The sequence below is a fragment of the Nothobranchius furzeri genome, chromosome 3 (genome assembly GCF_043380555.1).
Source record: "Nothobranchius furzeri strain GRZ-AD chromosome 3, NfurGRZ-RIMD1, whole genome shotgun sequence".
Lineage (NCBI taxonomy): Eukaryota > Metazoa > Chordata > Actinopteri > Cyprinodontiformes > Nothobranchiidae > Nothobranchius > Nothobranchius furzeri.
In genome coordinates, this window is record NC_091743.1 from 49,458,098 (window position 1) to 49,484,527 (window position 26,430).

A 26,430-nucleotide genomic window follows, 5' to 3' on the forward strand; every position below is an offset into this window, starting at 1 on the left:
GAGACAAAGGTCACTGGCCTATGTGGCACAATCCAAATGAGCCTCTTCAGAGTGCAGTTGAACTTGAGGAAAATATATGACTCTGGAAGAGAGGGGAATATGGCCATTGACACCTCAGATCAGTGCAGTCAAGAATTACTGGTGTTTGGGTAGTCCTGAACGTGTTGTGATGCCCCCACCGTCTCATTGGGTTTTCATTTGTGTTTAATTGTGTTTTTCTTCTGTTGTAGGCAGCTGGTTAAGCAGCCTTGGAGGCACCTGGGCTCAGGGTGTTGTGCTGCCTACAAAGCCTACTGTTTTTCTGCTTTCACTGGGTCTCTCCTGTGTGGTGGAGAGTCCTCACTGGCCATTTTCTGTTCACTAACTTGCTTTAGTAAATCCTTACTTTTGTTAAATAAATCAGTTGTTGAACCCCCACTCCTCTGTTTGGTCTCCTTTCTTATTACAGCCCACCACTTCCAGTCTGGGTTGTAACAATCTGCAGACAGATTTCTGAGTATCTCCTCCTTTGGTACACAGATCCTCACTGAGCCATGTACTGTGAACAAATAGTTTCTCCATGATATTATCCAGCAAGGTCCCGTTTTTGTCAAAACAAGGGTGAGGTAATGAAAAAATAGAAATATTTCATTAAATTAACATTTAAATTATTTATATGCATCATTAAAAAAAAAACATGTTTTGAAATATATAAAGTGCACCAAACTTGACTCAGTCCATTCAACAATTCTAAATGGACAATTATGTAACTCATCAATTAATTATTTGAAAGGATAATTTGTCAATTAAATACTGAAAAAAATAAACAATTCATTAATGAGGCAAGAACTTTTCTCTCTCTGTCTCTCTCTCTCTCTCTCTCTCTCTGGAAGCCCCACTCTAAGGGAGTTTGCAGTGTATTAGTGAGTCATATGTTGTACAACCACAGTCATAAAGTTTTCAATCAGTAGTTTTATTTCAGTATGTATTTTTCCAGTATCACAAAAAATGTAATTTTCTATGGTTAAAACCATCTAGCTTATGTGCACTTTTTAAAACACTGCCCAGCAAACATTCGGACGTTTAATGACAGTTGAACGGTCACAACTGTAAAATACCTGAAATTAAGAAAAATTAACATGACATCTACTGCATTTTCCTTGCCCGGCCTCGAACCCGGATCCTCCGGGGCGAGAGTCACCCGCTCTCCCAACTGAGCTATGCCAGCAACTGCTTTACCAGCAGACTTTTTTGTATAGATAGGTAGAGGGTAAAGTGCGGGGTACACTAACCAATCAGAGGACAGAGAAGATCTGCCACAGGCCACGCCTCCAGAGTGCCAAAACCCTTACAGCCGAGCGAGCAGGAGTCAGAAACCGAGCGCGCAGAGAGGCTGCCGAGCGCGCACAGAGGCTGCCGCGCGCGCACGTTTTCCTCTGCCGTGTGCTCGTTGACAACGCGCGCACGCAGGTTTGTCACTTGTGCACATCCTTGTGCGCTCACAGACACAGTTTGCTCCCTCTCAGTGCACAAATGACCTCTCGCCATGTATATTTCCGCTCGCGAGTCCCGTTCACACGCGCGCTGTGGACCCAATGCGCGTGCACGGGTTGTGGCACGCTTTAAACGCCATATTTAACCAGCATTCCAATGTCGAACGAGCCCATTGTGTCGTCTCCACGCGGGGCTCTCGGCCAATGACAAAGTGAGAACGAGTGAAAAAAGAATTGGGCGTGAGGGGAGGAGGGGGTGAGATGTTTTCAGAGAGCGTGACGGGGAAGGGGGAGAGAGAGAGCGTTTCTGATACACATCAACAAACACGGACACAGAAAGAGATCAGAGGAGGGGGGGAACAAACGGTCACATTTCTCAGGCACCTGAAAACGTGCTGCTTATTTTAGGACGCGTGCTGCTTATTGACGGCTGTGGGGGAGTGTTTAAACTTCTTCCACGCGGATGATGCTTTAGCATGGCAAGCAGCTGAAAGCGCTGGGACTTCTGTATTGTAGAGAACCCTCACGCACACACACGCACAGTGGATCACAGCCTGTGGCATCAGAAAGGTGCAGCCTTCAGACGGGAGAGCCGAGCCGCTCACTGCTTCTGCTCATCTCTGGGAAATTACTCCGATTTAATCTTTTTTAAATTATTATTATTTAAAAGAAATATTTTCAGAATTTATTTTTTTCGATCGTTTTTTATCCTAATGCCCTGGTCTGAGCTTTGGGGAAGACTCTTACAGTTTATGAGTTGTTCGCGTGTTTTGACGTAACTCCAGCAGCATCCAGTCCAGCTTTAAACCAAAAATACTGCATTTTTTACAGCTGGGAAGAACAGAACGACTCGGGAACATGGAAAATAGTCCCGGTGAGTAAATGATATTTTTAAGATAAATGGAAAAATATCTGAATGTGCCTCACACCCATTTATATTTGGATAAATGTGAATTAGTAGTTCATATTTTCTTTTTTTTTTTAATTATTATAACTGAGGTAACACAGCGATCCCTTTTACCAAAACTTTCTCTTAGCTCTACACGTTAAAGTGTGAAATTTCATTGCCTCTGACTGCAGTTCAGCACATACAGGGCTCGGTGCCAAGCGCTTCCGGGCTGCAGACAGACAGCAAAGCGGTTTGAATGACTGAGCCACACACAGAGGGAAGTCCTCTTGCCAATTTCTTTGACTTCCGATTCTCCCCACGTAAACACACTCACGTGAAGCGCGACCCAAAACGCCCCCACTCTCCACGACTGTCCTCTTTCCACACTATCCCACTTATAACATCATTTGGTTTTTCTTCCAGTGATCCAAAAAAGGATAAATGCAATGGTGTGTTTGGATTTATGGAGGTTACTTATTTGCGCATCATCATTGTAATCTTCTTCTGCTTTTGACTTGTTACTTTCACTTGTGTGTTTTTGTTTGAATCAGCTTGTTCTTCCACCAGTGAGCACGTGCACAGGCAGAACTATTTGTGTGGGAACAGTCAGGGACATTGGGTCAAGACTGTTTCTGGTGCAACACAAATGTTTTTCCATCCATACATGACTTAAGCAGCAGAGCACTGAGTCAACATGCAGCTCTGCCAGCTGAATCATGAGCTAAACGCAGCAGCAGGTGACAAATGAGATGATCACACATTGTGATGTATTGATATGCTGGTGAAATGGCCGAGTATTTATTGGGAATTAAAGAATTTAAAAGGTGGACATTTAAAAAAGTTTTAAAAGTCTATGGAGCCTATTTCACTTTGTTCTGAATTCTCTTTTTCTTTGTTTTGAAACAATAATTTCAGTCAGTAATGTGATTGGGCACAGGAAAAAAAGTACACAACTGATAAATAGTGTGTGTGTGTGTGTGTGTGTGTGTGTGCGTGCGCGCGCGCGTGCGTGCGTGCGTGCGTGCGTGCGTGCGTGCGTGCGCGCGCTCTGAATGGCTGCTTATACTGAGCCAGGATCCTCTGGAGGTTTCTTCCTGTTAAAAGGGAGTTTTCCTCTCCTCTGTCGCTATATGCTTGCTTAGTATGAGGCTTGCATCAAGTCACTGACACTCACTTGATGCAATCTGCTGGGTTCCTTCTATAGGAAACATTTTTTCTGATTGGCTTAATGAACTGACCTGAATTGGAATGTTTACTATGTGAAGTGCCTTGAGACGACTCTTGTCATGATTTGGCGCTATATAAATAAAATTGAATTGAATTGAATAAAAACTCATAAGTTTTACTAACTGTGATCTACTTTGCATCTTAAAACAATCTGAACTATTTGTGGAATATTTGTTTATTTAAAATGTTTATCTGATGTTGCTGTATTGCCATCAAAGATGTCTTTCGCTATTTTTACTTAATATTTTTACAACTGTTTTCACTTCATACTTTATAAAATGTACAGTCAATCTGAGTTATGCGTGCAGGCTGAACGTGAAAATAGTCTACTACACCTATCTCCTGCATCAGATTCTGATAGAAAATAGATGGTGAAACTCTAGGATTTGAAAATCCCGACAGATCTACATCACACTGTCACTGAACGTTCATGAACTCATGACTGTTGTTGGTTTAGCATCCAGGAAACAGCAGAGAACATCTCAACTGGTAGAAGCTAACCATTAGCATTAGTGGCTCCACCACACAGAAAAACTCCTCCAGGCATGTGTTATTTGTGAAGATAAAACATCAACGTTGCATAGCCAATGGAGTCCGCCATGGAGTCGTGTTACTGTTAGCCAATCAGAGGTGGGATGCCCAAATATCTGGAACTCCAAATCCTGTCAAAGCTACTTTCTCATCTGGCTGAATTCTCCATGCTGAACAGGCACACCAGAGCTTTTTTTCCCCCAAATGTACGAATTAAAAGGCATTCATTCATTCCTATGACAGACCACTACAAATGTATTAAAAATATGAGTGAAGGACCTTGATTCTGTGCTGAAATTGATAACGACAGAGAGTGAATGGCAAAAGTTTTTGGATGTTCTTTCTTTGTATGTTGAGATAGATAGATAGATAGATAGATAGATAGATAGATAGATGTGAGTGTGGACACATTTTCTCAGATATCAACAGATGTGACAAAGTCCTTGAACAGCAGCTGTATTGGTTAAAAAAGGCCAGAAAAATCATGTGCCTGATTTTTAGTATGCAGCCACCCCGCCTGGAGCAGAGAGCACGTGTACCCTGCCTCGGTTTACACGTGCCGCTCATGATCCCAAGTACACCCTCCTCCCTCTTTGTGCGGTGGGTCGCGCGCATGCTGCTCCTGCTCAGCTCGCACAGGGAATTCCTCTGTGTTTGTTGATAGATTGGTCAGTGGGTCAGAGGGGGGACCGCAGCCCCTTTCCTCTCCAGCTCCGGTTCGCCACAGAATAAGAAGGTTTCACTTTACATCAGCCAGTGTCTCTGAAAGGCGATGGGAGGACATCATAACCCAGATTCAGGACTATTCGGGCCACCAGGGTTTCTATTTCAGTAACGTTAGTGTCACCATGAACTTCAGAAGGAAGCAGTTAGAAGAAGCGTACTTGATCATAAATCAGCTGCAGTGCGTCATTGCTACGTGACTTTTTTATTTTTAGAATATGAAGGTCTTATTTTCTATGAAAATAAATGTTTTTTATGAGAATGAGAAGCACTTCATTATTAATAGATGCATCTCTACTCCATTCATGCCTGGAGGCTGGCAACCTCAGTCAGGGTTCAGGTAGGTGGTTAACAAAGGTTTTCAATTGAAATTTGTATTAGACATATGAACAATATATTATCGTCCCACTAAAGTCTAATGTAGTGGCTGTTGTGCAAGTGGTTCATCAAAACCCAAAATTGTTTTTGATTTTCTGCAATAAGAGGTCTTTAAAGCAATACTTTGCAACATTTTCATATTTTAAAATAGTTTTCTTGAGCCAGTGTGTGCTAAAATTACTTTAGACAGGGGCCAACCGGCCTCTGTTGCCCCCTGTAGCCAGAATATTCCTCTTGCAACAAGGAGCTGACATATTTCCTGACTGCTTCCTGCTTGTTTTAGATCATGAACACAGCTAATTTGTTTAATTTAGTGATGAATCACCCCTGTAGACACCAGTGAAGACTGGGGAGACATTTCAGCAGTTAAAGTGTTAATAAGATGAACGCACAGTTTTGCTTTTTGTTCTACCAAACAGACACTAGGGGGTGCTAAAAGCAAGCCAAAACTGCCTAGTCTCCCTTTAAACATAGACGTGCACCAATAACCGGAATCGGTTAATACCAGCATAATGAGGGATTCAGTGTCAGACTCCAAACATTATTGTTGATTGGGGCAGGGGTTCAAGAATGCATTATTGCCAAAAAAAAAGAAATTTTTTTCCCTGTCCCTGAACTCACCATCTGTAGCTACTGATTTACATTACCCGTAGAAGGTCTTTTATGTAAAATTCTTATTTTCAGATTCTAAATGTTCAAGTTTATCAAATTCACTTAAATGTTTTCTGAAATTTCTCATTATTCCAGATAAATCAGATGGAATTGGTATGAGCAGGTCACAGCTGTACTAGGATCAAAAATCGGTATCGGCCCTCAGGATCATAATCGGTGCATTACTCATTAAATTTCCACCTTTATTGAAGAGGAACTTGCTGTAAAAGGCCAGTGCATTCTTAAAATAGTAGCTGACTGATGTGGTCTTAGAGGAAAACCTCTAAAGGTATAGATTTTTAAATATGATTAAGCTCCTATCAGTATTTAGCATGACTGAACTTTCATCTTTTCTTAACGTTATAATATTATATTTTATAGTTTAGTTTTGCCTAGGAGAGTTTTAATCGAGACAAAATTCAAAAATAAGTCAGAGCTTTAATATTTTTATGTGTGTGTGTGAGTACACACGGACCTGTAGCAGTCAAATGTTAGATAAAAACATCAAAGTTCATCATAATAAAGTCACCAGTGAATCGTCATCAGTAGTTTCCTGTGCTCTGCTGGTTGAAGATTAAACCCAGTAAGTTTGAAGAATGTGGGCGTGCTGGTTGAGTGACTCAGCTGAGTTCAGCTGAGTTCAGCCTCTGCAAACAAACAGGCTGTAAAACGTGACTGTAGAGGCTTGAATTGAATTAAAAATAAGGGCCAATGACCAGCACTGACATTAGCTGGTGTGGCTTTGTGACCTAACAGCACGGCAGCTGACTGATGTGGTCCCAAACACTGTAAAGATATCCTCTTAAGGTGGAAATGATATGACAAGTTCCTGTTAAAGTCAGCAAAAGTCAGGTGGGTGCTGGATTGTGTCGTCTGTATGAGAACACACACATCCTGACCATTATTCACACTTCATTATTCTTCATGAATAAAAATAGGATATGTGTCCAGCTGTTCCACGTGGGGCGAGGCTTATCCGCCTCCTCAGACACGACACGAGAACGGTCAAGGTCTGGAGGTGGGAACTGGAAAAAGGAGGAGTGGTGGAACGTTTTGTTTGTACTGTAATTCTTTTGACCTCGTGTGTACGCACAGGTCACATGTTACCTGTGCCTGCAAACAGCAGCGACAAGGTGCCAGAATTCAGCTTTGAGTCCAAATTGCAAGCAGGATGTAGAAGGTGGGGTGTGGCGTCTCGGTGTGACAGCAGGGCGTGACCTTCTGGCTGCAGGTGCAGGTTCAAATCTCACTGGAACAAGGACGTGCACAGGCTAATACGTAGAGCTGCACACTACCACACTTAAGGTCATCAACCCAGAGAACTTTACAGTCAGCAGACACGTGGGATTTAAGGAGGCGCGTGGAGCCAAACAGAAATGTGGCACGTGTTTCCTCAAGGAGAGCAAGCACCAGATAACCCTTTTCTAGATTATTCAAAGACCTTAGAGGGAAATGTGCACAGGATTTATTGTGTAGCTTCCTGACCTCCGAAACCTGTTCAGCAGCTGCAACCTGCAACATGTTATGTTTAAAACCTGCATGACAGGTTGTTTAGGTGCTGGACCTGCACGACACAGATTGCCTGGGATGTCTTGTGCACATGTAAATTCAGATTTGTTCTGTTTGTACATCTAAATAAACCCCAAATCCCTTGAGATGTTATTGTGACTATCTGCTCTGAGGGATGGTTGTCTGCCTCCCTGCTTGTTTTCCTCTCTCTGCGGCGTCACAGCCTTCTCCGTTACAAACATGATCTGCCCCAGCGCTCATTATGGCACTGCTGCTGCTGCTGTCTGCACGAGACTGCGCAAAGAGCCTTGTGAGCTGGGCGGGAACTGTGTCAAGAGTACATGTGAGCTCCTGGTCAGGTGGCTGGCGGAGAGATGGCGTGCCCGGAGCTAGAGGGAGGGAGGGAGGGAGGGAGGTAGGGGGAGGATGGAGAGCGAAAGAGAAAGAGGATGGGAGGGGAGGGGAGGTGCAGAAGAAAGAGAGTGCAGAAAAGATTTGTTCCTGAAAGCTAGCTGGCTGGCAGGGAGCTGGCTGCACGTGAGCGGCCGTCTTTCATGTTGCAGGGGAAGAGCAAGGCTAAACAAAAGGGGGAGGGAGGGGCGTGTTTATGGGTAACAGGGCATTTCCGATTTGATGTGACATCCTTAAACAAAGGCTTGTGGTGCATCTGTGGCTCTGACTGGGAATGTTCAGTGACTTTGTGTCAGAGGGTGAGCTGATACAGTTAAAAAAGCTGAATTTTAATTATCCAGACAACACAAATTCTTGTGGATCCATCCTCCAGCGGTGGCATTTTCCCTCTGAGGGATTCTTTGGTAAACAAGTTTGACACCATCAGAAATATTCAGGTCAGGGTTCCTGATAGTCTAGCTGTGACCATTTTCTTTTTCTTCACTAAATTATTCATCAGCTCAAATTGTTGCCGTCCCAACACGGTCACGTTTAGTTTGTCTTCCTGAAAGTCCGCCAAATAAGCTCACTGCGTCAAAGTAGAGCATTTCTCAATCCTCACACTCTCACCTACATTCTGCATGTGACCCACATGGAAACCAGGAATCTGAGTTTCTGTGCCTCCCTGTTCCCCCAGGTGGTGTCATCCTGTACGCTGGCTCATCTGGCAGTGCCAGTCCGAGTCCTGGCAGCCCTTCAAGTGGATACCAGACCCAGTCGCCATCCTCTCACTCGCAGCCCTCGTCCCCAGAGGGGGTCTCCTTTCAGGAGATCGGGGCTCTGAAACGGAGAGGAGAACATAGGGGGGGAAATGTCTCACCAAAAATGGTTTTTCAGTTTCCTGAAGTGAGCAGTGCTCCAGTCGCCCAAATCACCACGGCAGCCTACAGCCATCCAACCGTGGCCAAAAGGCCTTGTGGTTTCACTGGAACCTTCACCAGTAAGTCCTCACAGCCTGTCCTCCCTGTTTACGGCTGATGTGTCAGTGTGTGACCACGTCAATGTGCCTCGTTCACAGAGACTGGAGGTATGGTGCTTTTATGTAAGGTGTGTGGGGACATCGCATCTGGTTTCCACTACGGCGTCCACGCCTGTGAGGGCTGCAAGGTGAGACAGGATCATCACAACGTCATGTGTGGTTTTCTTTTTACTGCAAGTGTACACACACACGCACGCACACACACACACACACACACACACACACACACACACACAGCTACAAAGGATCCTCTTCAAAGCCTTCGTTCCTCTTTTGTCTGCAGGGATTCTTCCGACGCAGCATTCAGCAGAACATCCACTATAAGATGTGTGTGAAGAATGAAAACTGTCTCATCATGCGCATGAACCGTAACCGGTGTCAGCACTGCCGCTTCAAGAAGTGTCTCTCCGTGGGCATGTCCAGAGATGGTGAGGGACAAACTTCAAGCTTTAAACTCCACCCATCGTGTCTGTCTGCGTGTAGAGATGTGCACACATCTATTTTATCACGCTCCTCATTTTGCTCCATCCTTCCTCCTTTTCTCTGCTCGTTCTTGTGTGATTTATGACGGGAGGACCCTGGGAGTCCCAGATGTAATCCGTTTTGTTAAAACAGCAAAATTCCGGTTTATTTCTGAAAACTGGGACACACGTTTGCTGATTGCCTCGTGTGATCCCCATGATTTACAGCCTTACCAAACAATCACACGCGACACACTTTCATCCCGTCCTGTTAATGGCGACGCCCTCCTCGGCTCGTCTGTAAATTAGAACGATATTCCAGCCCGTCTCTGCCCTGCTGCGTTATTTCCCCTGCAGCATCCCAGCCTCTTGGGTGTTGCTAAACTAGGTGATAATAAATCATGTTTTTTTTAAACCCAGAGAACACATTTTTAGCTGACCTAAATAAGCCACAGTGAGAAAAGGAAGAATAAGCCGCTAAATCCTCGAGCTGCAGCTGATTCATCACCCTCTTGTATTCAAACGTTTTGCTAACAGTTTTTATTTATGCCTCATATTTGCTTTTTCATCATCGTCGTTCGTCCCTGTCACACCTGCCTCTCTTACCTTTGACCTTTCCACTAATCGTGCACGCTGTCACCTCTCTAATGACTCCTGGTCCAGTGCTCGTGACCCAGTGACCCACTTCCATGGAGGAAGTGAGAGCACATCTGAAGGGAGAAAACATGGAGAGGGTGGGGGAGAACACTATAAATAGGGCTGTGGAGAGGGTGCAGCGTTGGGGGTGGGGTGGGGGGGTGGGGGGGTCGATGGATGCAGAGATTAGTTGCATGCACAGATTACAGTGGGAATTGTTGGGAATGTTTATGATCTTCCAGTTAGATGTCAGCGGGGACACCACCAGTTCCCTAACATGTTCTCCTCTTCTCTCCTCAGCCGTGCGTTTTGGGCGAATTCCAAAGCGGGAGAAGCAGCGACTCCTGGATGAGATGCAAAGCTACATGAACAGTCTCAATGAATCGGCTTCCATGGTGATAGAAGCCTCGCCTCCCTCCGACGCCCCCTGCAGTCCACAGAACCAGGTGAACGGTGGAGCCGCTCCCTTGCTGCAGTCGTACCACAGTGATGAGAAACCACTAAAGATGGCTGCCGGCTGCAACAGCAGCCTTGGTGCTCCGAGCTTCCTGAGCACCGGAGCTCAGGAAGCGTCCCACACGTCGGCCCAGACGCGGCACGCGGTTCAGACGGAGCAGCCGAGCCTCACGACGAGCTGCCACGCCCCCACAAACTTCCCCGTCACACCCAGCAACAACGAAAGCTCCACCAGCGCAAACGCCAACAAGTGCACGTTCTCCCCTAAACAGAACCAGTGCCCCATCAGTGGGCTCGCACCGTCTCAGAACAGTGTCCAAAACAGAGATTTCCACAACCAGAATTCCTGCCCCTGGAAGCTAAACGGAGGTGCTAAAGTCCTAGTGAGTACCTCCACCCCTTCTGCCCTGAACGGATCTGCCCAGTGTCAGCAGAGCATCCTATTTATTGACTTTGTTTCCTGCAGGCTTGCCCTCTGAATTCGTGTCCGGTGGCTCCGGCCAGTCGCTCCAGTCAGGAGGTGTGGGAGTCTTTTTCCCAGTGCTTCACTCCAGCGGTGAAGGAGGTGGTGGAGTTTGCTAAGAGCATCCCGGGCTTCCAGTCTCTGAGCCAGCACGACCAGGTCATGCTGCTCAAATCCGGCACTTTCCAGGTTTGTCCAGCAGAACTTGTTGGGTGAGGAGTTTCCTATTTTTGTTTGAGAATGGTCTGATTTTGACCTGTTTTTCTGCACATAGGTGCTTATGGTGAGGTTCTGCTCGTTGTTTGAACCCAAAGAGAGGACGGTAACCTTCCTCAACGGACAGACCTACTCCCTGCCCTCACTGAGGGCGCTCGGTATGGGCTCTCTGCTGGATGTCATGTTTGACTTCAGTGAGAAGCTGGGATCTTTGGGCCTGGAGCAGGACGAAATGGCCCTCTTCATGGCTGTCGTGCTGGTGTCTGCAGGTAAGACACTTACTAAGCACTTGTGCAGTAACACTTACTCCCGAAACCTAAACTTTCCTTCCCTGCTTCGCAGACAGCTCTGGCATTGTGGAGGTGTCAGCAGTGGAGCAGCTGCAGGAGAACCTAATCAAAGCTCTGCGTTCTCTCATCACCAGTCGGCGGCCGGATGACAGCACGCTCTTCCCGAAGCTGCTGCTCCGCCTGCCGGACCTGCGCACCCTGAACAACCAGCACTCGGACAAACTATTAGCCTTCCGCATAGACCCCTGAGCATAGGTGGCTCATGGGTTCACGGGGTATTTTTTTTTTTTGGGGGGGGGGTGAGCTGTCTTTGACTTTTGTCTCTGCATGATGGACAGCTGTTTTTGGAATCTGTGCCAAGTCGGATGCTGCGAGGATGGGAGCTGGAAAAGTACCAGCGAAGAACAGAGGCCCAGCAGGAGCCAGCGAGCTCTCCTCCTGTTGCTTCCAGCTGTACCACTATGAAGTTTTAGGTTTGTAGAGCCGGTGTAACCCCCCCTTCCTCTAGAGATTTTTGTTCTGAAGACCAAAAAGCACAGAGAACTTCTTGTTCCTCATCGTTCTGCTCCCCCGCCCCGTCAAGCCGACAAGAAGAAAGCACAAACTCGCTCGGATCAGAAAAACGCTCCCTGTACATTCTCCATACAGAGTAAAGACTTCCATTTATTATCAAAGCCTCTGAAGTCTATATGAAATAAAACAATAGCATTTTCTAACGTGCAGCTAAAGCTGTTAAAAAGAGAAAAAGGCTATTTTCACTACATGTGGAAAATCTTTATGAAAATCACCCATTTGTGATTGAGGTATGTTTGATATTTTTAGGGAAAAAAGCGTTCTTGCTGAATGAGATATAATTTTAAGATGTTCTCTTGTATATTTTGTACATAACTATTAAAGCTGGTTGCAGATTCTTGTATCATCTAATGCCTAAAAACAGAAAGAAAGCATTTCATTTCCGTGCTCTTGAGTATTTTGTTTTGAGGAAATATAGAGTATAAATAAATGTATCATTAATGAACATCATCAGCTCGTGTACATTTTGTAAATGTTTACGGTCACAACATAGAGTGCCACTATTAAATACTATTACATAGCATCCCTGCTTGTGCTCGTCTTCTTTCCTTTTCATCTGTACCAGGATGCTGAGGTATTCCATAGATCGGTTACCTAGCAACTGAAGCAATCAGCCAATCATGCTGCAGGTCTGAGAGCTATTAGGGTTTTCTACCCCCCCCCGTCCCCGCTGCCTGCCTCCAAATGAGAAAGATCACCTGATTTTTGAGCAGAGAAACAACCAGGTGTTCTTGGCTGAGAGAGCCGCTGTGACATTTTGTGCAGCAGAAATGAGAAAACCCATGGAAGTGAGACAGCTACTGTTTAAAGATCCTGTCAGGACAGTTCCTCTGTAGGCTGTTTAAATAACATTAACATGCAGACAAACAACACGGAGTTCCCAGCAGCAGGGAAATGGAGGTTTCTGTAAGCAGCACCTCGTGAGTCACTGGGAGGATCTGATGGGACGCGGACACTCGCAGCCTCCTCAGGGAAATTAGAACCAACTTTGCAGTTTTGTCCAGATGTAATGGGTCCCCATTTAAACTCGGATCTAGAGTTGTACCCCTCACACATCAGCTGGTTTAAATGCTGCGTCTGGGGATGCACATTATTCAACACCAAGAAGGGAACGCGGCTCATTTTCAGTTTACATTCTCATCACAGCCTGAGAGAAAGTACAGGCTGTTCTCAGCAGTGATATTCTGGTCCCAGGTGGCGCTCTGCCACGGAGCACATTCAGGTCCCCCCCTGCCACCTCCTGGACCAGGACAGCAACCGCAGGAAGGGATTCACAATGTTTTATCTCACATGCACTGGTATCACATCTGTCACAGGAGACAGATTCAGGTCACAGAGTGGGAGTGTTCCTGTGCGCAGCTCTGCTTTGACCAGAGGAGTTGTTACAGATAAGACATTTAAAGAAGACTGTTGGTCAAAACAAAGAAACATTGTTTTGAAGCTTCGTATGCAACAACACACCTATTCATTTATTATGAGACGAGAATTATTAGAAAATAAATGTATTTTTTATATCATATATATACATCTGACTAAAAACATGAGTCCCTAAATTTAGCCTAAATTTAGAACTACACATTTATTCACAATCCATAGACTATGTGACTATTAATCTTATCATAATTCGACACAAAACAGCCTCTTGTGCGGTCATTAGCAGTAAGAAATAAACTTTTAAAGATGTCTCATTCATTTTTATAGTTATCTGCTGTTCTAGACTTTCTTTCCTAATTCCAGACTGCTCACATTTGTTGTTTTACGGGCTTCTGCTGCCATTGGTGGACCTTGGGGATGCAGCGTTCATATTCGAGCTTTTATGTTTCTTCTGCCCCCTGGTGGGAAAAACCCTGCTTTTCCCTGCTTCAAAATAGTGTTTATTTATTTATTTATAGCATCTTTGAAACCCTTGTAGGAAATCGAGATGATGCTTTGATAGTAGCAGAGTCCGGGGACTTTGGGTTAGGCTCTCTAATCTCAAGTGCTGAGGTGACTGAGGTGGTCCTCAGTGGCAAGGCTCCAGGAGTGGATGAGATCTGTCTGGAGTTCACTATGTAAAGGCCCATTTGAGCCCCTACTGGCTCAAGATAAAGATTTCAAGATAGGAAAATTTGAGTGCGGTGTTTCCCAACCCTGTTCCTCAGGGCACACTGTCCTGCATGCTTTCCACGTTGCTCTTTTAAACACCAGCGTTTCCCTGCTGCCACACACACCAACTTAAATAAGTGATTAACAGGTGTCTGCAGCACTCGATGTCCTCCCGAAGAGCCAATAAAAATCAGGTGTGCTGAAGCAGAGACATGGAAAACTTGTAGGAAAGTGTGCCCTGAGGACCAGGGTGGGAAACGTTGACTTAGTGTGCCTTTAAAATGTTTGCAAATTAAGTAGTTTTAACCTGCTTTTGCTCATGGTAAAAAAAAAGAAAATCTCATCTGTTTCAGAAATGTTTATATTTATGTTTATAAAAAACATGTAGCACTGTGGACTTTCTCCGATTAAAAATGTAGGACAAAAGTCCCTTGTGGAATTGACCTCACTCAGCCTAGCTGTTAGCACATCACTCAAATCTGAGCTAAATGTATTTTTCCAAACTGAGGTTGTTCAACAGGTAAGATATCAGTTTTTCAGCACTTTACAACAAATCTTAACAGATCCAGAATATCCCTTAAGAACACACACACACACACACACACACACACACGCACGCACGCACGCACGCACACACACACACACACACACACGCACGCACGCACGCACACACACACACACACACACACACACACACACACACACACCTTTTTCCATTTTTTGTTGTAAACATAGCGAAACACAACAGAGACGAGTAAAAGCAGACTAAAAGTGAATACATGCTGGTAAATCTCCTTAATGAGCTTAACTTCATGCTCATCAGTGCGTTACAAAAACAGTTCCTTACATAAAAAAGTGATGTCATGTTTACTGTAACGGCTTGCAGAAGACGAAAAAAGGATTAGGTTTAACAATAGCGATGGCCGTGCTAATAATACTTGAATCTGTCTGGAAATAAGCTTAGAGAAAGAAGTGGTTATTGATTTATTTTAGAATTTTATCATAATAATTATGAAGCACAGCATGAAAACTTATATTACAGTACATAAATTCTGTGATTTTTTCCCCCTTTAATTTCCACAGAAGGGAAGTACAGGTGTGAGGTAACTCTCTGTAAATCAGCGCGCTTTATCAGGAGGCCAGGAGAATAATCATGTGTCTTCAAATATTTAAGAAGCTCAGAGTGGCAGAGAATAGAGGCATGAACAACACCCCCGTTTGGGTGAGTGCAGTGGTACAGTCAGGTCCGATCTCGTTGTGGGCCTACCTGGAGAGTGCCAGAGCGGCCTCATGGAGGCTGGGCAAGGGGGTGGGGGAGGGGGGTGTATTTGGATTAGAGGGAGATTAACCAAATGGAGGCCTATAATAAAGCTGCGTAATCCGCACACAGATTCAGAGCAACCACATCTCCACAAGCAGCATCTCTCAGTGTGTTTCTGAGCCAGGAAGCTGGTCCTCAGCATCAGCAACACAACCAGAGAAGGAAAAAACCATGAAGAAATCAAAGGTATGCTCTTTTATTTTTATAAGTAATCTATCTATCTATCTATCTATCTATCTATCTATCTATCTATCTATCTATCTATCTATCTATCTATCTATCTATCTATCTATCTATCTATCTATCTATCTATCTATCTATCTATCTATCTATCTATCTATCTATCTATCTATCTATCTATCTATCTATCTATCTATCTAATGCCTGCTGCTGCTGATTTAACCATCAGCAGAACGTGATCACCTGTCCAGGTGACTGAAGGGTCTCTGATTGTGTCCCGGCAGGTGTGCAACAACAACGAACCCCCCAGCTATCAGGAGGCAACGGCAGGTGAGAAAGTATCACCTCATTCTTCCCTTTCAGATGAACAAAGGCTGGCCTCTGCACACTTGAACAGATCTTCAAACTGTCTGGCTGAAAGTTCCTTCTTCTTCAGGCTACCCAGAGATGGATGTCCAGTTTGCCTGGGATGACAAGAACATCAGGAGGACTTTCATCAGGAAGGTAAATACGAACGTGTTGAATAAAAGTCAAAATCACCGGTTCTGACATTGTTGAATGTCCACCTGCAGGTTTACGCCATCCTCATGCTGCAGCTCTCCGTGACCGTCGGCATCGTTTGTCTCTTCACATTTTGGTAAACTCGCTGCCTACTCTGGCCGATCTCGGCTGCGTTGTAAAGGTTTTGTTCTCTTATTTTCTGATGAATTCCTGTTCACTTCAGTGCTCCGGTGAGGTTTTACATCCAGACTCATCCCAGCTTGTACATGGCATCCTAGTAAGCTAAGCATCACTAACTCGTGCTGCTGTAATCCTTTTCTCTTTATGACTTAAACTGTCTTTTATCCCGTTAGCATCATGTTTTTTGCCACCTACATTGCTCTCTCCTGCTGTGGAGATCTCAGGTAAATTTCTTTTCAGGTATAAGAAAAATGTTTCTATAACTTGTTAAAAAAGCATAATGAGTGATTTCTTTACTCCCAAACAGGAGGCAGTTTCCCTGGAATGTTATCCTGTTAGTTCTTTTTGTGAGTATTCTGCATTATTTACCATTAATACTAGTATTTTCTTTAGTACTTTCCGCATTAATCTAACTGTTTCTCTTTGTTTTTCCTCCTCTCAGACTCTGAGCATGGCCTCAATGATGGGATTTATGTCAAGGTGAAAGAGGCTTGATTCAGTTTGCGTGAGACGGACAAAACTCCAAAAATAAACCTGATGCTAATGTTTCTGCAGCTTCTACAACACCAAGTCTGTGCTCCTGTGTCTGGGAATAACGGCACTGGTGTGCCTCTCCGTCACCATCTTCAGCTTCCAGAGCAAGGTGACGGGAACAACTCTAGAGCCTCTGCTTAGTGGGAATTCCCTGGAATAACTCCAGACTTTTCTGTCTCCGTCTCCAGATTGATGTCACGTCCTGCCAGGGCATCCTGTTTTCTCTGAGCATGGTCATGCTGCTCTGCGCCCTCACCCTCTCCATCGTCGTCCCATTCGGATATGTAAGTTTTCCCACCCATCCCGGCTCACGGGCCTTCTAGAAGGAGACTACATGAGCTGATGAGTTCAACAACGGTTGCAGCTTTAACCCTGGGGTGCTGCTGGAGTTAAACTTGTAGCAGATAATCTCACGCTGCTCTGCTTCTTTGGTGCCTTGCAATGAAGTTGACTTTACTCCACAGGTTCCCTGGTTACATGCCATCTATGCTGTGATTGGAGCCATCCTCTTTACTATGGTAACCTCTAAACACCTTCAGTAATGTCCACACACACATACACACACACACACACACACACACACACACACACACACACACACACACACACACACACACACACACACACACACACACTTCTTTTCTGGTACCTTATTGGTGTCGTTTCTTGCAACAGTTCCTTGCTTTCGACACCCAGCTGCTCCTAGGGAACAAGCGCTACACCATAAGTCCAGAGGAATACATTTTTGCCACGCTCAGCCTCTACCTGGACATCATCTACCTGTTCAGCTTCATGCTTCAGCTTATGGGAGGAGGTCGGGATTGAAACGTGTCTTCTGCTCAGGGTGAAGACCCTCCAGGACAAGAACACATGAAGACTGGTGTCACTTCACCCCTCACACCAGTGAAAAACCTTTCTTTGTATTTGTTGGATGCTTTAAGAGCGTCTTCTTCTTCAGCTCCATCATTCTGATCACCCTACAGCCGACAACTCAGCTTCAGGATTTCTGCACTTTCAGCTGGATTGATTTCATTTTTAAACCCATGTTTTGTTTTTTTTTTGCAAAAGAAACACACATTTAGTTTATGACACTTTTGGAGTCTCATTACAGGTGACACGTTTGGTGTTTTGTGTATTGTTATCACGTGGGACCATTGCATCAGCCAAACCTCAAACTCAAAGGGAAGGAACATCAGCAGCAAAGTGAAAACGTGTGTAGGACAACACGAAGTATTGAAGATAATAGATGTTTTATAACTTCTGTAGAGAACGGACTGTGGCCTTTTAGGTGTGCATTCGACCTCTATGTTATAAAAAATATATTTTTAACAGATTAAACTGTGCGTGATTTAATTCTGATTAGAAATAAAGAAATTTATGAAGTAAACTGACTTTTACGGACGTCATAAACGAACTGCAGGTTGAGATTGCATGTTCCCTCAGAGCAGATTTATAAAGTCAGGGTGAAAAGATCCTCTGCACAATCATTTTCATGGATTTACCTGCTATTTAAACCAAAAATAGAAACTTTTGTAGCGAGATGAAGGTTCTCTGATTTGTGCCAAAGGTCACATTTGCCCAGCTGGGTCAAGCTGGGTCAAACAGTACTTTGAATCCACAGAGTAAAGCCCAAGGAGCCACGACGTCTAGCCAAGACACTTCAAGCCACGATGATAATAATTAAATAATAATTAATAAACTTATGATTTTATTACTGTTTAAATAATCATTAATACATGATCACTTGGTTCAGATATAAAGGTATTTTAATTATATGAAATGGATTATTATGCTTTGGGTATTATAATAATGATTAATTATAATGTTTATAAAGATGTGTTCAGCAAAGAAGACCTTAACTGTCAGCTAACACAGAGTTCAGATAACAATAACTGCAGCACATGTTTTTTGACGCATGACCAAGCTTTCTTCCGTAGAGAGAGGGAGGGGTTCTGAGAGAGTTTGGTAAAAACTAACCATTACAGATTTCACGCCCAGTTCTTCAACCGACACCACGAGGAAAGGAGAGCGGCCGTCTCCTTGACCCTCTGCAAGCTATTCTGTCATGCTGACAAGAATGGCTAAAGAACAAACGAACCTAACAAGCTAACGCAAGACTCTCCCAGAGTCATTTGATTTCTGAATTGAATTTAAATACGAAACTTGCATCTGCCAAACGCTTCGTACAGCCGTGGACCCAGCTACTACTCCGGATCAGAGTATCGGACACTCGGCGTCTTCTCTGCCAGCCCCGAGTGTCATCTTGGATGAACCCATCCTCCGATCTCCAGATCCACAAGAGGGTCAGCCTATTTGGGTGAGGTAGAACACGATAGAATGTGTTTGATGCTGTTTTCTCTAAAAATAACTCAGTTATCTGCAAAACATCATTTCATCCAGAACACCTTCCATTCCCTCTGAAAGAAACCTTCTGAGAACAGCATTCACGCATTCAAAACCCATCATTCTCAATTTTAGCTCCATCCAACACAGGCTTTCTTTTAAACGAGTAATATCAAAGCTGTTAAGGATTGTCATCAAAATTGCCATTTATGAATTGTCATTTTATGATTGTCGCTTCAAATCGTTCAGTTTAAAATTGTTAGTAAAGAAATTTCTTCATTTTTAAACTTGCCTCATTATTTAAACGAAACACAGAAAAGGGTTGCATTTCCATTTAATCGAATGAAAAGAATCTTACTGAATCTTCTGTTTAATAAATAAACTTTTTCTATTAATTTAAATCTTAAATTAATACTTCACACCATTACACTTTCAAATAAAAAATATGCAAAGAGAAATAAAATTGTAACTAAACCCTAGCTAAAAACATTCAAAGTTATACGTGCTTTTAAATATAACATGCACAGGTATCATGAAAAAATAAAATTCTTGATGAATAAATCTTCATTCCTCACAAATGAAAAAAGATTCGAATGGATTTAGAAAACAGATAAGTGATAAACTGGTCCGATTGCAATAAAAAGCTCAGTCAAACATTAAAACAAGGTTTTTATTAAAAAAGAAAATCAGACATATTCAAATTCAAAGAGAAAACCAACAAAGAAGTCAAATCTCATTTCATTCAATAAAAAAAAAAACAAGTTACAGACAATTTAGCAACTCTGGCACAGGAAGACAAAAGTAGCCAAGTGGCAAACAAACAAACAAAAAACAAACCAAAAAAAAAACCCGAATATCAAAACCTTTATCCTCTAACAAAACTGTACAAATTGAGTTCTTGTATAAATAAGAGTGTTCACAAGCAGGGGCGTCTGATGGAGTCCGGCAAATTTTCAGAATGCTTAAAAAACACAAAAATGTTTGTTTTTGTTTTAAAGTGTGGAGATTTCAGGAAAATGTGAATTAAACTAAAGTTTAAGGTTCAGTTTGTATCATGTTGGCAGGAATTAGAGTTAACAAGCATGAAAAAACTTTTCATTAGAGTAAAAGGTGAACTTTTTAAAATGTTGTTACTACAGAAGCTCAAAAGGGACAAAAACAGCTTTTGTGCTTTCTTTCTGACCCTTTTGCACTAATCTGCACATCCTACACACTGGACTCTAAACTAGATAAATAATGGTGTGTTACATTAAATATACAACTTTTTTACCGAATTAAACAAACATTGTGAAAATTCAGATCGGACCACATAGAAGCCACCTGCTCAGAACCGTATTTTAGCAGCAAAACAATTTGAAACTATGAAATAAGCCATCAAATTGATGTCAGGATGGACAAAAAGAGCTTATAAAAAATAAGCTTGGAATAACAGTAAGTGCAAGAAGTTATTTTAAATTTTAAAATCTGCTGTACTATATACAAAATACACTATCAGTCTGAGTACACTTTTATTTTTACTGCAATTAGAAGGCCAGTAATTTACAAACATCATATTTTCTTGTAACATCACTTCTGCTTTACAAAATAAATAAACACTGTTTTGTAACTTGGGGTCATTTCATAGTTTCAAAAATATTGTAAATCCTGTGTTTGTTAAAAAATAAAAAAGGTGGTTAGCACATTGAACCACATCTATCTGGACATTTCCTTCATGGTGCACTGAATCTGAAAGCTTGATAGTCATCTGTAATCAGGACAGATCATAAATCATAACAAAAAATACACATCAAGAATCAAACAGAATGGTTAAAATGGAAGGAAAAGAAAGAGAATTTACAAAAGTAGCTCTTGTGTCTGTTAACCGTCATGTTTGACAACCATTACAACGAAAGCTGGTGTTCCTCCTGGATGTATGTTCAGCCCATTCAAGTTCTCTCACTTATGTTCATTGATGAAACCTATTTTTATCTAATGCATTAAAGGAACTGAGGGTTATTAGTGGGTCAGTTGGGGTAAAATTTCCCAAACATTTACCCGTAGCCATAAAGAAGAAAGCTGAGCGTGTAATTACACTAGCCAGAACCTCAAAAAAGAATTTTATCCAACAGAAGTTGATCTAAAAGCTACAAGAGTTGGGTGGCATCTTTGGTTGCAGAATTAAAAACCCATAAACACAAAGCAAAGACGCAAGCTAAATAAAAACAGCATCATCAATCCTTCAGGGGAACATAACGGCTGCAGAGCAGGAAGAGGAACTCCACAAACATCTCGAAGAGACCCAAACACGCCTGCTGTCATTTCCATATTATATACAAATGTGAGAAATCAGGCAGTTTATTTAGAGAAGAAACATTAAGGCTTAGTTAAAAATCGTTTTTTGCAAGAATTTTGTTCCCTCACAAATTCATTCAGACCGGCCCTTTCACTAAGGCAGTAAGAATCCTCTTTAATGGCACTTCCACGGTCTAGTGAGCAGTTCTTTTTTTAAAACAAAAAGGAAAACAACTATTTTTATTATCAACATATCTACAGTTTCTTGTTGTCTGTAAATTACAAATCAACAGTTCTGGGTGATCAGATCGTTTCATTCACAGAGGCGTGAATCTTTTAAATCAACGTGAATTCAGTTCAGTTCTCTTCTCTGGGTCAGACGTGAAATCAGGACAGACAGACAGTCAGACAGACGACTCAAGGCTTGGAACGGAAATTCACGTGAAAATCAAACAAGGGAAAAAATGTCAAGTGCACAAAAAAATAAAAATAAAAAACCAGCATCAATCCTATCAGAGAGATCCAAACTAACATCTATTCTCTGTAAAACGCTAAACTAAGATCTAATCTAAGAATAATTCATCAAAAATAAAGAGAAATTAGCTCAAGAGATTTTTCAAGTGAAAAGAAACATTTCTATAAACTAAACAACAAAAACAACCTCACTGGCTGATTCAAACTCAGAGGACAGCAGCATTGAAACAAGACTCATCGCTCCCTTTTCCTATCACGCTAACTATTCTCCGGGATTTCCTTAGTCTTCCGGCTAATTCCCTCATCGCATTCGCTAAACTACACTTTTAATTTAGTCACCGCATCGCTCATTACACTCAGTAAAATCTAACTGCTCCTTTCTAAAGCGCGTTGACAACATCCCTCAGAAATAAGGATGGATTATAAATGATACCTGATGACAAAAAACAAACAAACGCTTAAAACCACTTCTCATAGACGGGGAGGATGTGTGTGTGTGTGCGCGTGCGTGTGTGTGTGTGTGTGTGTGTGTAATTCACAGAACGTGACTTTTTAATATCAAGTCATTTAGCTGTTTTTGAGCTCATTGTAATGTGGGGTAAAGATCTTCACCATTTCAGATCATCTTCACAGACTATTATTAAATAACTTCTCTTTTTAATTTAAATGATTAAAAACTCCAAAAAATAGAACTATAATTCAAATATAAATATAAATAATTGATTGTCTTTTGTTTTATTATGAAAAAAAATCTCAATTGAACAAAAAAATAAAAACTTTGACTAAACTATAAAGAGTCTCTGTTATTTTTTATGGTCGGCTGCAGTTTACAAGAAGAAGTAGCTTTAAACGGTTTACCTCCCACAGGTAGAACGACTCCACACGTCAGACCAGCAAAAAAAGTTCAAAAGGTTTGAAATCTGTACAAATCCTGACTGCTGTGAGTAGAACGTCAAACAACAGACACCAGGAAACAAAAAGTTAGCATTTTTTACAAAAAGTAAAGAAAATGAGAAAGACACGTTATGTTTCAACCGTTCCCCGGATCACTCCGACACACCTAGAATGTTCTGTTAAAAATAAGATTCTGTTTTAACACGTGCACAAAAATAATGCTCTGTGTCGTTTCCTCCACTCCCACTTCTAGTTTTAAAATTTATTTACAACTTTTATAATTTTTCTTTTTTTTAGTTATCAAAATAGATCAAAACTTCTCTGAAGATTCCCAACTTTGGTTGAACATTTCTTGAGGATGAGCGCAAAAGTCCCAGTTAAGTGTTCTTAAAAAAAAACAGAAAAGAAAACATAATTCAGACGTGCACACACACACACACACACACACACACACACACACACACACACACACACACACACACACACACACACACACACACACACACACACACACACACTAACGTGTTCCTTTTGTTATCCGTGTTTGAGTCCAGCTGATTGGTTATGTTACAGATTCTCTTCCAGCTTAATCCTGTTTTGGTTGGATTGATTTTGCGTCCACGGTCCTAAAGTAGTGGGAGCTGGAAAACACACAAAAATAATAAATCTACACATCTAAACACTTATTGCATATTAAAAAATAACCAAAGAACGCAGTAGCAGTATGAAATAGGTTTAAAGTGCATCAGGAAGTGCATTAGGAGCAGGCGTTAATTGCTCTCACTGCCACGAGAGGGAGACAAAACATCTTGGGCTGCAGCTTTTTCACAAAATTTCAGCTGATCAAACAAGATTAAAACTTCAAACAATTTGGTAAGATCTCTTTAAGATATAAGATAAATAACATATTCCACATGAAAGATCCATTACTGTTAATACGGATTTATGCTTAGTGATGGTGAGACCTCTAATATGAAAAATGAAGGGGAAAAATACAGTCAGGTCCATAAATATTGGGACGTCGACACAATGCTAACATTTTGGCTCTGTACACCACCACAGTGGATATCAAATGAAACGAACAAGATGTGCTTTAACTGCAGACTGTCAGCTTTTATTTGAGGGTATTTACATCCAAATCAGGTGAACGGTGTAGGAATTACAACAGTTTGCATATGTGCCTCCCACTTGTTAAGGGACCAAAAGTAATGAGACAATTGGCTTCTCAGCTGTTCCATGGCCAGGTGTGTGTTATTCCCTCATTATCCCAATTACAATGAGCACATAAAAGGTCCAGAGTTCATTTCAAGTGTGCCATTTGCATTTGGAATCTGTTGCTGTCAACTGTCAAGATGAGATCCAAAGAGCTGTCACTATCAGTGAAGCAAGCCATCATTAGGCTGAAAAAAACAAAAGAAACCTATCAGAGAGATAGCAAAAACATTAGGCGTGGCCAAAACAACAGTTTGGAACATTCCCAAAAAGAAGGAACGCACCGCTGAGCTCAGCAACACCAAAAGACCCGGAAGACCACGGAAAACAACTGTGGTGGATGACCGAAGAATCCTTTCCCTGGTGAAGAAAACACCCTTCACAACAGTTGGCCAGATCAAGAACACTCTCCAGGAGGTAGGTGTATCTGTGTCAAAGCCAACAATCAAGAGAAGACTCCACCAGTGTGAATAGAGAGGGTTCACCACAAGATGTAAACCATTGGTGAGCCCCAAAAATTGGAAGGCCAGATTAGAGTTTGCTAAACAACATCTAAAAAAGCCTTCACAGTTCTGGAACAGCATCCTATGGACAGATGAGACCAAGATCAACTTGTACCAGAGTGATGGGAAGAGAAGAGTATGGAGACGGAAAGGAACTGCTCATGATCCTAAGGATACCACCTCGTCTGTGAAGCATGGTGCTGGAAGTGTCATGGTGTGGGCATGTATGGCTGCCAGTGGAACTGGTTCTCTTGTATTTATTGATGATGTGACTGCTGACAAAAGCAGCACGATGAATTCTGAAGTGTTTCGGGCAATTTTATCTGCTCATATTCAGCCAAATGCCTCAGAACTCATTGGACTGCGCTTCATTGTGCAGATGGACAATGACCCAAAGCATACTGCAAAAGCAACCAAAGAGTTTTTGAAGGGAAAGAAGTGGACTGTTTTGCAAAGGCCAAGTCAGTCACCTGACCTGAATCTGACTGAACATGCATTTCACTTGCTGAAGACAAAACTGAAGGGAAAAGGCCCCAGGAACAAGCAGGAACTGAAGACTGTTGCAGTAGAGGCTTGGCAGAGCATCACCAGGGATGAACCCCAACGTCTGGTGATGTCTGTGTTCCAGACTTCAGGCTGTAATTGACTGCAAAGGATGTACAACCAAGTATTGAAATGTATACGTTTGATTTATGGTTCTTATTCCGTCCCATTACTTTTGGTCCCTTAACAAGTGGGAGTCACATATGCAAACTGTTGTAATTCCTACACCGTTCACCTAATTTAGATGTAAATACCCTCAATTGAAAGCTGACAGTCTGCAGTTAAAGCACATTTCGTTCGTTTCGTTTGAAATCCATTGTGGTGGTGCAGAGCCAAAAATGTTAGCATTGTGTCGATGTCCCAATATTTATGGACCTGACTGTAGAAAGTTAACTTTACAGTTTCAACCTGGCCAGTTCCAGTTGCCAGAAGATATATATGTGCCTCTCTAGTTTAGTCAGACTGGAGGTAGGTATTGAGTTAGTTGGAGTTTAGCTCTATTAGCTTTAGCTCTATTAGCTTTAGCTCTATTCAGGCAAAAGCCAGTTTTGAAGAAAAATCAAACATTAAAATTTTCACCTTTTTCACTAAAATTCAAAAGCTAAATGATTCACGTTTTTCTATTTAAGCAAATAAAACACACAACTTCTAACAACTGTGACATATTAATAAGACCTGTTACTGTAAATGATTGTAGTAGAATGAACTTTGACCTCAGTAACGGGATGAAACTTTGTGTTATTGTAATAAATAGACGGCTGAAGCACATTTCGTGTCAGCAGTGCACGAGGGAATTAGGTGTTTCTTATAAGGATTTATGTTTGATTTTTCAGGACGGTGTTGTGAAACGTTCACTCACCGTAGCATCACTTGGTGTGTTGGTACGAGTAATTTGTGTGTTCTGCAGGCGTCTCCATGGCAACCTGCTGGTGCTGACCACCATTTTCCTGAAATTAGAAAAAACTTTTGAAGCGGCTTCATAATTAATCAAGACTTATTAGTTAATTATTTAGAGTCCAGGTCTACCATCAGAAGCCTCCAGTTCACCTTCTGACTGAATCTCATCTACCCAATCAGTTTCTCCCAGTCTGACCCTAAAGTCTGCTTAAAGAGCAAGTCAACCCCTACCAGAGTCTAACTCCACTCCCACTTCATGTTTGAAAAATGCAACAAATGCTGTTGCCTGGCAGACCGAGAAGGCAGAGCTGCTAACAAATACACACACACAGGCTCACGACAGCATTGTGACATCATAATGTACCAGTTTACATCATAGCATACCTATTAGCCAATAGCGGTGGCAGATTTAAATTAGAATACAGTGCAGAGTTTTTACCTGACAACGGCACAACACTGCCAGTTTTAGGCAGAATATTTAAATTTTAACTAAGGTGCACTGAAGTGCCAAATTATTGACTACACATGTCTGCAGCACGATTAGACACTCGTTTATTTAGTTTATCAGCAAAAAAAGTTTATTTGGAG

At 42.3% G+C, this 26,430-nt stretch overlaps 3 protein-coding genes across 7 annotated transcripts in view; 2 read left to right on the forward strand and 1 right to left on the reverse strand.

The window, feature by feature from the left end:
• Positions 1–2,157: 2,157 nt before the first annotated feature.
• On the forward strand, positions 2,158–12,354 carry LOC107385638 (nuclear receptor subfamily 1 group D member 1). Of its 2 annotated transcripts, none has more exons than XM_015959645.3 (8): positions 2,158–2,346; positions 8,468–8,770; positions 8,849–8,937; positions 9,093–9,237; positions 10,207–10,745; positions 10,829–11,014; positions 11,100–11,310; positions 11,384–12,354. In XM_015959645.3, the coding sequence occupies exons 1-8, from the start codon at positions 2,331–2,333 to the stop codon at positions 11,578–11,580; spliced, it is 1,686 nt and encodes a 561-aa protein (XP_015815131.1). In that variant the 5' UTR covers positions 2,158–2,330; the 3' UTR covers positions 11,581–12,354. The 2 variants fall into 2 exon arrangements, with proteins under 2 accessions (XP_015815131.1, XP_054605835.2); XM_054749860.2 differs by lacking the exon at positions 2,158–2,346 and adding an exon at positions 4,884–5,182.
• A 2,990-nt stretch (positions 12,355–15,344) lies between these two features.
• Positions 15,345–17,791, forward strand: faim2b (Fas apoptotic inhibitory molecule 2b). Of its 2 annotated transcripts, none has more exons than XM_015959644.3 (12): positions 15,345–15,496; positions 15,775–15,820; positions 15,927–15,994; positions 16,063–16,127; positions 16,215–16,268; positions 16,345–16,395; positions 16,479–16,518; positions 16,614–16,651; positions 16,727–16,814; positions 16,894–16,989; positions 17,170–17,223; positions 17,381–17,791. In XM_015959644.3, the coding sequence occupies exons 1-12, from the start codon at positions 15,482–15,484 to the stop codon at positions 17,528–17,530; spliced, it is 765 nt and encodes a 254-aa protein (XP_015815130.1). In that variant the 5' UTR covers positions 15,345–15,481; the 3' UTR covers positions 17,531–17,791. The 2 variants fall into 2 exon arrangements, with proteins under 2 accessions (XP_015815130.1, XP_070405372.1); XM_070549271.1 differs by having other exon boundaries at positions 15,346–15,496; positions 15,720–15,820.
• Positions 17,792–19,704: 1,913 nt separating this feature from the next.
• LOC107385636 (RNA-binding motif, single-stranded-interacting protein 2) overlaps positions 19,705–26,430 on the reverse strand; it is a 57,933-nt gene continuing 51,207 nt past the window's right edge. For all 3 annotated transcript variants that reach the window (XM_070549269.1, XM_015959642.3, XM_070549270.1), the window contains exons 13-14: positions 25,805–25,892; positions 19,705–23,328 (exon numbers count right to left, since the gene is read on the reverse strand). In XM_070549269.1, coding sequence (XP_070405370.1) covers positions 25,812–25,892 — 81 coding nt within the window. In that variant the 3' untranslated portion in view covers positions 19,705–23,328; positions 25,805–25,811. The remainder of the gene's footprint in view (positions 23,329–25,804; positions 25,893–26,430) is intronic.

Bases quoted from the DNA above. Each gene is read 5' to 3' on its own strand.
- faim2b (XM_015959644.3), top strand. The intron at 15,995-16,062 runs GTAAATACGAAC...GTCCACCTGCAG, and splicing joins GGAGGACTTTCATCAGGAAG to GTTTACGCCATCCTCATGCT. The intron at 16,519-16,613 runs GTGAGTATTCTG...TCCTCCTCTCAG, and splicing joins TTATCCTGTTAGTTCTTTTT to ACTCTGAGCATGGCCTCAAT.
- LOC107385638 (XM_054749860.2), top strand. From the start codon at position 5,089: ATGTTTTTTATGAGAATGAGAAGCACTTCATTATTAATAGATGCATCT. The intron at 9,238-10,206 runs GTGAGGGACAAA...TTCTCTCCTCAG, and splicing joins CGTGGGCATGTCCAGAGATG to CCGTGCGTTTTGGGCGAATT. The intron at 10,746-10,828 runs GTGAGTACCTCC...TGTTTCCTGCAG, and splicing joins ACGGAGGTGCTAAAGTCCTA to GCTTGCCCTCTGAATTCGTG.